The sequence below is a fragment of the Mya arenaria genome, chromosome 13, assembly GCF_026914265.1.
Source record: "Mya arenaria isolate MELC-2E11 chromosome 13, ASM2691426v1".
NCBI lineage: Eukaryota > Metazoa > Mollusca > Bivalvia > Myida > Myidae > Mya > Mya arenaria.
The window spans coordinates 51,519,280-51,532,030 of NC_069134.1; the positions used below are offsets into that span (position 1 = coordinate 51,519,280).

Below are 12,751 nucleotides of genomic sequence, written 5' to 3' on the forward strand. Positions count from 1 at the left end.
ATGTCTACTGTTAAATTGCGTCAATAATTTGCTTAGTGATGCAGCTGACGTTATACTGTTGTCATATGTTTTTACGTGACGTTTTGATGTCTATTATTCAGACGGAGTAGTATATATGAATTGTAAACAATTTTCAGAAAACGTCAATTTCAAAGTGCTCCGTGAAGCGCTAGATGGGTTGTCTTGACAACCATTTCCTTCCTTAATTTGAAATTATTTATTTTTATTTTTCAAAAGGAAACTCGTGAATAGTCTATATACACAGCTGTGTATTGTTTGTTGATTTATATTAAAAACATTTTGAAATATAGACACAGTCTCAAAACTTTCCGGACAACCCTCGTACTTTCCTATAGGTCATTTTGAACAAAAACAGGGCTAAACAGCGGTATTATTATGTCCCACCTTCGACTTCAATATTGCGTTTGAAACGGTTGTCTGTCAGCCGGACACAAATTAATGTCGTGCATATCTCAAGAAGTACTTGAGCTACAGCTATGGAAATTTACAAGAAAGTTTGTAAGCATGTGAAGTTGTACACCTGGAGTTTTGTGTTGCTGAACCCAGTATTTGCAGAGTTACGGCCCTTGACTTATTGCACTCTTGTGTCATGCGTCTCTCTATGTGTATACTAGCCAGTGATGTAACTTCGCAGCATGTCAAGATGTGCACCTTGGGTGTTGAGTATGACTGACCATTCTTGCAGAATTATGACCCATGTGTAGCATTTCTCTAAAAGTGCAAATACCCAGTGATGACACTTGACTGGAAAATCAGTTTTGCACCTGGGTATCTGAGGTAACAATGCAGAAGTAACAACAAAACTATCATTTGAATTTATAAATATATATTTTGTCAGTTTCCATAACCAGCAATATTTCAGCAATACATGTACATAATATATATAAATAACAATTTTGGTCATACACACTTTTAACAACCACATATAAATTCAAAATTATGCAATTAAACACTTGTATTCATCTACAAAGCATGTGTTCCTTAAAAGAAAATTCCAAAAGTCTATTAAAATGTGAAAGACCAGTGTTAATAAAAGATAGCAATGATAGGTGGTTATTCTTCAACATTATATGGGCAACATTATACGGGACTTGGAACTGTCAACTGTGAATTCTTAGTCATAACTTTCCAGCAAACATGATACATTAGAAAGGCATACAGCTGCTGTCCTTTTTCGATGTAACAGAATCCTATAATATAAAAGGACCTTACTTTGCAGTGCATGTTAATAGGAGATTCAAAAGTGATTACACTTTGAGCTTAAGTCTTAAAAACTTTTAAAACAAATATTTTTCTTGTAGTTCCATTATGAAATAGGGACAATGGAAGACACATGTTTTTTCATGAAGAAATACTGGTTAGTTTTTTTATGCATGTATTTCTTAAGACTAGACAAAAGTCTTACTTTCTGGAAATTCTTTTATTTTATTTCTTTTCTTAAAAAAACAATTCAGTGTCAGTCTTGGTTGCTGTTGAATGCATGGCAACATTGATTTCTCCAATAACTTGTTATATGAAATGACTAGATTAATAACAGTGTGGTGATAAAACTGATGGTTACTGTTACTTTCGACCTCTTACTCAATATTTTGGCTAAATATCATAATTTTTGTTCTGCATTTCCACAAACAACTTGTACACAGATTAGATGGCACAAAAATGTATGTAATAAACATTCAGCGAAAAAAAGTATCACATAAACTAGAAAATGGAAATACATACATTTATCAAAACCATTGAAATAAGGAGGTTATACTTGTAAAATAAAAAATAAAGTAGCATTATAGCAATAATGCCAATAATAAAACACTATTTATAATTCAAAAAACCTTAATTATCAAGACTAGATACATGAGAATACTCCTAACTATCTAATATGACATTGACAGCTTCTATTAATAAAATGATTCAAATGAATGTTATAAAATGTATGTAAAGCCATGGAAATAAAAGTGTTAAAAAAAATTTGCACTACACTTAAACAAAATTGATTGCATTGTGCACAAGTGTATAGAGATTTTTGATTTCCTCACGTTTAATGGTAGAAGTGTTAATCATTCCACTTAACTGAATAGGAATCGACAGTACATAAGTTGTGATCTTCATCAAGTTTAGCTTGATTCAAATTATTTAAACCATAGCGAATATTATGAACAGTTAAAACGAACATAAAGTAAAAACATAGCGATTGGATGATATACAGGGATGATAGCAGACGCAAAATTACAATCCTGAAAATTAATTTTAAAGATGAAGGATTCAGACCCCTGGGGCCATATTAATAAAGCATCTTGGTGAATGTATCTAAATTTAAAAACCTAATATTTGACAGCATTTTAAATCCCCTCCTCTTTTCATCAAATTTATTCACATGAATTCATTGTTATGACCATTTTCTTGTTTTTTTTTCTATATTTGTTAAACAAAGACGGTAATATTTCTTAACAATCTTTTAAACAACGCAATTTTCTACTAAACTTAAGTTGCTTTATGAATACAGCCACAGATGAACTGTTTTCAAGGCCATTTACATTGTATATCCATTTCAAAGGTACTGGTACATCTTACTGTTTTTAATGCAAATATCTAGCATAAAACAAACTTCACAACTGTACGATTGTCTGAAAGTGAACAGCTCTCAATCCTGATTCAAGGATTAATCCAGAACATTCTAATCCCTGGATATTGTATGAATGTGTTCACAATTAAGGAGAGACAGACCGCGTCTGTTGCAGATAGGTCATGCATTTTTAACAGTTTATTGGCCATGGCTTTACAATGACTACTTCCAACCTATCTAAATAAATTATGAATAAACATTATACTTATATATACACACTCAATATCACATGCATTGTATTTCTCATAAAACATCCATTCACAATGAAAATGCCATTATTTTTTCCTAAATAAATATACTTCGTCATATTCAAAAAGGTGTGACATACCAGTCATACATATATTACACATGTTAAACTGCTTGCTCACTTTAACAGAAGTACATAAGTAAACTCACTCATTGTTTGTGAAATGAAATTAACAGTTTCATGTATTTTCTATATGCAATACTGGTTACATGACCATACTGAATAAAAGCTGAACATCAGATCTAAACTGGTGATATTTTTCAATAACTGGTGTACAACTATGTGAAGTTTCAATGCAAGGTAACCCAATATTATTTTGGTATTCCCTGGGGTTTTGAAAGGATTTTAAATGTAGAGAAACAACATGTGAAAAAAAATCATCAAAGAGTATATTTTAAACTAGCTTTTATGGCCTTGAACGATTGCAAAATTGGTCAGTTCACACCTGATTTCAGTTGAAATGAAGAACAAAATTACGAGCTGTACTATTTTTGTATGTAGTGTATTTCCAGTTATATATTTCATATTCCCTTTCAAATAATACCAAAATCACATGAGGGTCACCAGGCATCATTATATAATAATATTGACAATGGCTCAATAAAATGACAAGCTTAAATGTATTTTTGATACCTTAAAACAATGCACATACTAGCAGTATCTATCAACATACTTATTTAAATACTGCAAAATACAACTTAACAAATTTGGTCAATTACAAATATATTTCAGTGTTTTGAACATCAATTGTTGACATGTCAACTACAAGTTGTGAGAACAACAAAGTTGTGAATATACCTTTGGCACAGACACAGGAGACACATAATATCACTCATTTTCAAAACTTTTATAATACATTGTTTGGAGACCATGTATAAAGGACTGTTACTGATATTGACTCTAAGTCTTCAAAATTCTTTTGCAAAATTAGATAGTGGGTGTGAAACACCATTTTCTAGAAATTTTTGTTTGTGGAACATTTCCCAAAATTTAATATCAGTTAAGTAAAAGTACATTTAAAACAATTTGAGTTTGAGAATAAAAAATTTACTCAAAACAATTATTATCCCCTTAGATATACATGTACTTATAATAGCAATTTACAGTGAGCACAGATGCTTATTTCAAATTTTTTTACAATTATGTTATTATGACATACAATACATATAATGGTAGTAGACTCCTTTCAATATTCAAGGTAAAACATTTGAACATAGCAGCTCAAAAGGCCGTCCTTAAAAATACTGCTTGTTAACAGTTAACTGACTTTTATCAATGGTTAGCTTAAAGTACTTGATTTGACCAAGACGAATAATATTTGATCACTGAATATGACTAAATCCACTGGTGCTCCAGTCAAGTTTTCGCCTACCCCAGACAAGGGTTAAGGTTTAAGTCTGCGAATTTTAGGCGAGTTAATAGATATCCGGAAATAAACAACTTTTTGAGGACAGCCTTGTATTAGTTATAAAACACTGCCAGTCGAACACTAATAAAAGCAACTACCAACCAGCACCAGAGAATGTTGATTACTATTGCACACTAAGCTGACACTGCAACAATGTTTAAATATGCAGAATGACTTCCATTCATAACAAAAGCACCACAGGGGAATGCCAACACTCGTTGTTGTGATTTTTCTAGTCAAACAAGAGGAATAACTCAATTATTAAAGCAAGAGTTATGGGCCTTTTAAACATGTATGTATTGTCCGAAGTGAACCAAATTTCATCTATATATCTTGAATTGGTTTTAGAGTCAGGGTTACTGAAGATGACTCCACTGACAACGACAAACAACACCAAGGCTTTAACAATATCTCAACCTTTTTCCTTTTAAAAACAAATATGCTTAAAATGGTTGAATGGATAAAACAACCTTAATACTTAAGTATCTTAATTGTCATACTTCTACAGGATTCAATTAAATTTCAATGGTTCAAATCTAATCACTTAGAATTTTTAGGCAAGAAAACAGAAATGTAATGTACAAGATTACCTTTTTTGGAATGTGAACTCAGCAAAGTTGCGTATATTTTAACCAAATCTTTGTGATCAGTGTGTAGTGTCATAATATACTTTGTTTTACTCATATACTCTTTGATATCATGATTTTGACTTAATACTTGGATTGTCTGATCGAGTAATTATAACTAGTATACAACCAAAACAACACATTTAAAATGCATAATTTACCAAATAAACTATAGAAATATAGTTGCATATAAAATAAAATAGCATCCGTAGGTAGTTATTCTAAAGTTGATTAAGTTGTAAAATAAGAATGTACTGGTAACTCAGGTAGCTGTGTGTTATAAATTGATTTTTAAAATTTGCGAACAAAAAAAATCTATAAAATGGCTATCTTTAAATGACTATCTTTAAAAAAAATCAGTTTTGTCTGCACTAGCTCCTCACAATATTAATTCTGTGGGTCTATGGATCAGTTAAAAAATATCATAACTGAGTGCAGAATTCACATTCAGACTGGAAAACAAAATGTCATAGTAAAATTTTAATGCTTAATACAATGGTAAAAAAAATAAAAATGAATTCAGATTTTTTTTTAAGAATGGCCTAATTAAAAACATGTAATTATCTAACAGACATGGCTTGGTGGAAGGAGTTACAAGGCAGAAACAAGATCACAACTGCTGACTGTAGTCTGTACTTTCTTGCCAGTATCCTTGTGCCAGGCAGAATATACAAATGGACGTGCGACGGTGTGTATACAGCGGTCAAAATTAGCCCAAGCCCACAAGCCCTGCACTGGTCAAGTGTTTCCAGGCTTGTTCAAAATCTGAATTTACCATAACAAGGCTTTTTCAAGCCAAGTTCACGTAGCAATGCAGGAATTCAGGCAACTGTCTAATTTCAATGTCTGTGTATATATGACAAATTGGTGGCATCACTGCTACATGGCTGCAAAGTCCAACTGTACATACAATTGTTTTATCCCAGCCTGCAAAAGAAAGTTTGAAGCTTTTTGTATTTGCGATTTTCTTTAGAAAATACAAGCCAACACTTCACATATAATACTTTATAGGGTAGAGTCAAATTTTAAGCAAACGTTTTGAACAGAAAATAATGATAATACTAATACGTATACTTATTGAACACAGTAAGTTACCATTTAGCAATATGTATAAATTACACAATATGCAATCATGCTGCATGCAGCAGTACTCATAATCATGAGATATGATTAAAAGACACACAAGAAGATTATCACAACAGTTTTACACTAAATCTTATATCTTTCATGAAAAACTAACATGTGTATAATTTTCAGGATTTCAGACTTAATACTTACTTGAGTAAAAATATTGTGGGTTTGACTGAGTATGTATTTAGCGTCAGCTTTTGACGCAACTTCCAGTTTAATTGTGCCGACGAAAACCTCGCTACATAGCGTCCAGAAGTGCGGCTCTTGAACACTGTATACACCTTCCAACTGGCTAACCTGGGAATCAAATGGTAGGAAATTTTGGGTATAAATGTATAGAAAATATTTTAAAACATTTGCATGTCAGTTCTTTAGATAAGTCAAAAATAAATGAAATGATGCTGAATTTTATTCCTTCTCACAATCAAATTTCACCACAGTAAAGTAACTTCAACCAAAACATGCATTCTCATATTATTTTATTATAATAAGAGTCAAGCATGGCAAATAATGATTTATTCATGTTTTGAAAGTTGATCCTCATATAGCAATTAGCAAACAACTGATGTTTGTCAACAGCTGTTAGTATAAACGATCTTTCATTCGAGTAAAATTGTAAGTTATTCATAGCTTCCTATTCAATGCTTCTGTCTCTCATTTCTGTATGAGTTCAAATAAATATGTTAAAGCTGTCCCTTTCCATCCTTGTGTGATGGTAAATGCTTATCTGTTGTTGTTTTAATGATTCTAACAAGGAGCATAACTCAACAATGATTAAAGAGTAATGGACATTGCTTTACAAAACATATTATCTCAAACGAGATCTGTGCCAAGTTTAATTAAAACATTTTGAACATCTTTTTTTACTTAAGGCCGAGGTCAAGTTTTTTGCAAGACGACAACAATGACTTGAACGACACCAAATCTATGACGATACCTCATTAAACTGTCTAGCTAAAACAGTGGGATTAGCTTAATGTTGTTATTAAAGAACCCATTCAGCTGTTATAATGAGCAATTTGTTTAAAAAGAAAGCATCAGTGGTGTTTTTCGCATTAAGCTGACACTAATGACAACAACACCATACGGTAGGTATCCCAGAACCCGGACATTTTTTCTTCGAGAAACAGACTAGGTAGTAAAATTGAGGTTTACGCTTTGATAACAGCCAGGCAGCACGAAGTCTAAGGATCTAGGTGTTCTCTGCATTAAGATCCCAACTGAATCGCGGAGTAATGGGAACACACTAAAACAAAAAGAAAATATACATGTATTGCGTAATTCTACAAAACTGACAATACTGAAAAAATCCCAATTTTCTGATATTAAACATTCAATCATTGTTTATATCTCAACATGTAAAGGAACTCTTCAGATACATACATATATTCACCTCCTTCATAAACTATGCTATTTGATTGGTCTAGAGCAATCATTTGGAGGGAGTGTTATTTTAATCCATACACCCCTTGTAGTTGTATACCCTTTGTAATTTTATAGTTAAAGATTACTAATTTAGGGTGATCTGTGAAATATAATCGTTATGCTGTGAGTAGCTGGGGGTGTATCTGATACACACCTCGTCGGTTCGCACTTGCCTGTTAAGTAACCACTGAGGGTGTATATCAATTTACCCCCAACTTCTTACAGTGTGACTAATAATACATGTCCTCTGAAAAAGTTACGACTTTTGAAGACTTTAAAATACATACAAACACTGTACTTAATATCTGTAGTTGGTTTAAAAAAACATGTTAATCAAAATGTAATTACAAAAATAGTAAGATATTCAAACTTGTTAATCTACATTCTCCACTCCATTCTATTTTATTAAGTAGAATTTTTAACTTTTGTTTTAGTACTATTTAAAAGCCTCCACAGTTTAACTTTTGTACACAAACTAACCTTATGATGATTAAAGTTGAAATAAACATTGAACACACAGGGTCAGCCACCATCCAGCCAAACTGATGAATAAGAGCTGACGAGATTATAACACCAACGCTACCCAACGTGTCGGCAAGAATGTGCAGAAATACACCTGAAATTGAAAACAGTTTATCTCTTTGTATATGTTATGACGTACTGGGCAAATATTCATGTACTGAGTCTCTCTAGTTAACTTAAAATATTAAATACAATCCCAGAAAGGAACTGAAATGAATTCCGATTTTTTTTTAAAGCATCTGACAAGAAGGACTAGAAAAGTTAAGTTTGTTTTACGCCAACACTAATGGTGGTATTAACTATGCTTCACCAAAGAACTATGTGGGCATTGGCTAAAACTATTGAAACGGGGCACATATGTTAAATATACTGAACCATGCATGTACATGTATTTTCATTGTACTGACCATATAACTAATACATGTGTTTACTGCCTGTGAATGAAGATAATACATGTAAATCTACTGATTATGTGCATTTACTGACCATTCATGTATAGCAACTGTGCATAAGTACTTATTCTGTACAATTCCATAAGTAATTTACCGTGCATGATCTGCGTCTGTGAGACTTGTTGTTTGGCTTCTTTGTTGTGACTGTGTCCATGGTCATCGTTCTCGGAAATACCTGAAACAATCACTTATACTTTATGCTCATTCCCAGAATAATGGGTGGATCGTAAAATAATATTACTTTGCTGAAATAAAAAAACAACAGGTTCATAACAAAATAACATACCGGTAAATAAAATGCCTCACAATAAGACTGAATAAAGTTAAACACTACTCACCCAGGCCATGGGAGTGTCCATGTCCCGCGTGCGAGTGTCCATGTCCCCCGTGCGAATGCCCATGATCTGAAATGTTGTACTGAAGTACATTGTAGGCATAAAGAAATGACAAATTATTAATAAACTTTTAAAGACAACATAGGAGTATGACTGGCTTTTGAAGATTTGCCTAATATTTTCAAAAGACATTTAGAAAACTATACACAAGGTTAAAATGAGCTTTAACAATATTATAATTAAACTTTGGAATAAGTAAAAAAAAAATAAAGATTACCGGTAAGCTTTTTTCTCAGTTTTCCAAGTTTTTCTCTACCAAAAATTGGGCCGAAATTGGCCCCCATTCACACACTGACTTCCAAAATGATACATTTTTCTCAAAAGAGTTGGCCAAATTCACTTATCTATAAATATATTTATGTTTAACAGCATTTTCCTCCATCATATTTTTAATAGACTAAAGAATATGCCATCTTATAAGCCAAATTTGAGATCTCTCCTCATGGTACTGCCTGGGTATATGTTTATTGTTTTCAAAGTCTTATGTATTGTGTTGCAGACCAATTCACAACATTGTGACAAAAAACACTGCAAGAGAAATTACTCAGAATACAATATTTCAGCCAGAATGATGGAACTTGATACACATTAGTGTCGCTAACATGTTCACAATGTCCATGTGAACATCTTTAATAGATCCCCAGGTTATATGCCCAAAAGCTCAATTACACTTGTCTTCTTAAAACTTGAGAAACACTGGTTCCACTTACCACCGCCACCACCACCATGGGAATGATTATGGCCGTGCTGGAAGGCAAATATCCCTATCATGTTTACAATGAATCCACCCACAGACACCAGAAACAGACGCTCATGTCGAACCTCTGGTGGCTCCACAAGACGCTGAAACAGAATAGGATTTACAACTTATTTTTCTGCATATGATGTACTAGTAATACATTTACAGTATGCCTAACACATTTGAAATGTACGAGATTCAAATTTCGACACCAAATTGCATTAGACTGGTTAATTCTTTGGTTCGGTCAAATCTAGGTTCCAATCCTTAACAGTATACTTGTTTATGTCTATGACAGAAGAATTATTATATCTTCAGAGGTCCACCTTGCTAATGCCTAACGTTGACAGACTGTGGTTTTTCAGCTAAAAAAGCAGCTTATATATACATTATATCTCTGGGAACATGTTACCAAAGTTCATTTGAATACCTTCAACATTTTATTTGATTATGGTCAAGGTTAAAGGTTTATGCAAGTGCAACAACAACAACGCAAAGGCTATGATAACTACATAAACAATAAGCTTACTTTTTCCTTCGAAATTAAACAAGTATATTTACCTCAACAGCTTCTGAGAAAATGAAAAATCCTATAAACAGCAGGAAAAGCCCATTGACAAAGCCAGCAAGAACTTCTGCACGCACATATCTGAAATATAGGTAATACAATTTAACCTTAAGACATAACACATTTCCTCATATTTCATACAATACACATTTACTTTGGTTTACAAATGAAAAATATGTGCATATATTACTGCTCGCTGTATGTATAATTTTTCTGTCCTATAACATAGAAATTAAAATTCCAATTTTAAATGTAGCTTTGTTTTTAACAGTATATATATACTAAATACTTGTCTTATCAAAAGTTTTTTGAGTGTCCCTGATATGCACAGACAGTTGGAAACAGGGGCAAGAAAATTTAGCAAGGGACTCAGATAGTATGCCTGAATAATTAATGTCAATGAAAAGGAAGCCAATGGCTTACTAGTTTAGGAAACCTCTTGTGTACCAAGCTTTTACTACATATAACAACTCACCCGTATGAGAACGCTTCATTGGCTCTCCATCGAGATATAACTGATGCTGCTAGACCAGCTAGCAATGCCGTGCAGTCAAAAAACATATGGAATGAATCTGATATAAGCCCCAAACTGAAACAAAATTATGCAATAAAGAAATATGTAATATTTCACTATTTTGCAGCCTAATACAAAATTATTCAACAAGTTTGATAAATTAATTAACAGCTAGTAATAAGACAAATTTACAACAACAACATGTAATTCATGACTAATCATAACTCTTTTTTTATCGTTTTTAAAATGCAATAATTTAGTTTGAAACTAGGTTTTGGCTGAACACTGAAGTCAAATCTTTTCCATATAACAACTTTACCAATTTTTGTTGTGCCATGATGTTATAATTTCTACTTAAATTGTTTGCAGGAAACAGTATTACATTCAGGCCAAAACCAAATTTGGTTCACCACACTTTACCTACGAAATAGTTGCAGACCATACCGTTGCAATACTCTGTTGGAATAAGTGTCACTGTGTGTTTTAATATGTAATTTTAAACCCTTAAAGCTTTATACAGAAGAGTACTTTTACACCATTCGCCAATGATAACAAAGTTCTTACATAAAGCTAATTGTAACCAAACCCATTTTTTGCCTCAGCATTTCTGATACTTTCCATCTACTTGATGAACAAGAGCAAAATATAAATAAGAGGTATCTGACGCTGATAGTATGAGAAGTCTTACCTGTTTGTCCATACTCCATATGCCAGCTCAACGAAGGCAAATGACAAATTTAGGAGAAGGAAAAGGAAAATATTCCTTGAAGTCTTTTCTGAGAATATTAATCTGAAAAAAAGATTTCAAATGTCAATGAAACCTAAATTTGACAAATTAAATAATCAATTTTGCATAATTTATATGTTTTACTAATAACTGGTAATCTTTGATTAGATGTTGAATTGTTTAAAAGTTACTTTCATGTGTTTTTCAGTTGGTATGTGAGTTTGGTTTGTGGTCACCAAGGTGGACTTGTGGGTTTTCTCCGGGTATTCCGGTTTTCCTCACAACACAAGACCTCACTTTCGCATAACATGCCAATGAGAGTGATTAATATAATGCTGTAATAACTTGTTTCACAATCATTGTAAAATAAAATTAATAAGTTTAAATCAAATCAAATTAACTGAAAGATGGTACAACACAGACTTAAGATGATGCATTCATAATTGAAAGACCATATTGCCCATAAAGACCATATTGCCCATATTAGTAAGGCATAGTATTAGTATTGCTCATATTAGTAAATAAACCATCTGATACGGCTTAGATCAGAAGATCAAATTAAACCATGATCAACCAAATAAAAAGATGGTCAATTGTTCTGTGTTATTATGTCTACCAGACTGGGCCGTATGGTCTGTCGATGTGGGCAGTATTCTCCACCAATATGGTCTTTATATCTGGGCTGTATTGTCTAAAGCTTACTAGTGAATGGACATATTGCTCTCAATTTCCTCAGTTCTCTAGTTAACAAAAAAAATACACATTATTTTTAAATTCCTAGTCTATTCAATATGAAAACAGTTGTTGATCTTAGTTTGATTGTTATAATAATACAGGTTTTACCTACATGTACAGTACAGTATATTGTACCTGTCATGTGTATTGTACAGTATGGCATATTTCCAATATTTTCTGGAGAAATTATGCTGGGAGCAACTAGAAAAAGAGCGCTTTATCTGCTAAATGGATACAAATTTCGTTACAATTCATATGGAATTTTAAACAAGCAAATTATTCATTTATGTACGAAATATGTTGGGTACGAAAATGTTACCGGCTGGTACACACCTCATCCATCCTGTGATCTTGCCGAGTAGGCCTGGTCCCCGGTATTCCCGGTCATCTTTATGAAGTGGAAGCATTTTCTAATCGTTTAAAATCGAAAAATAAGAAATAACCCAAAAATATTTAGTGAAACATGTTTACAATAACAGCTGTCGTGGCCGGCTAATGATGATTCAGGGAAGACGTCCGAACGTTCCGAATTACTTCGACAGCTCCATCAACAGCTCTGTTTTCGAATACGTATTTTCACCACTATGAAATTATTCTAACATAAACATTAAATTTATAAAG

At 32.6% G+C, this 12,751-nt stretch overlaps 1 protein-coding gene across 1 annotated transcript; it reads right to left on the reverse strand.

Annotated features, from left to right (window-relative positions):
• Positions 1–830: 830 nt before the first annotated feature.
• Positions 831–12,652, reverse strand: LOC128213903 (zinc transporter 7-B-like). Its single transcript, XM_052920019.1, has 11 exons — positions 12,464–12,652; positions 11,357–11,458; positions 10,630–10,743; positions 10,148–10,235; positions 9,558–9,690; positions 8,791–8,856; positions 8,547–8,627; positions 7,959–8,094; positions 7,209–7,299; positions 6,201–6,350; positions 831–5,849 (listed from the first exon to the last, which is right to left on the reverse strand). Exons 1-11 carry the CDS (start codon positions 12,535–12,537, stop codon positions 5,802–5,804), a joined length of 1,083 nt encoding a protein of 360 aa, XP_052775979.1. The 5' UTR covers positions 12,538–12,652; the 3' UTR covers positions 831–5,801.
• Positions 12,653–12,751: the final 99 nt, after the last annotated feature.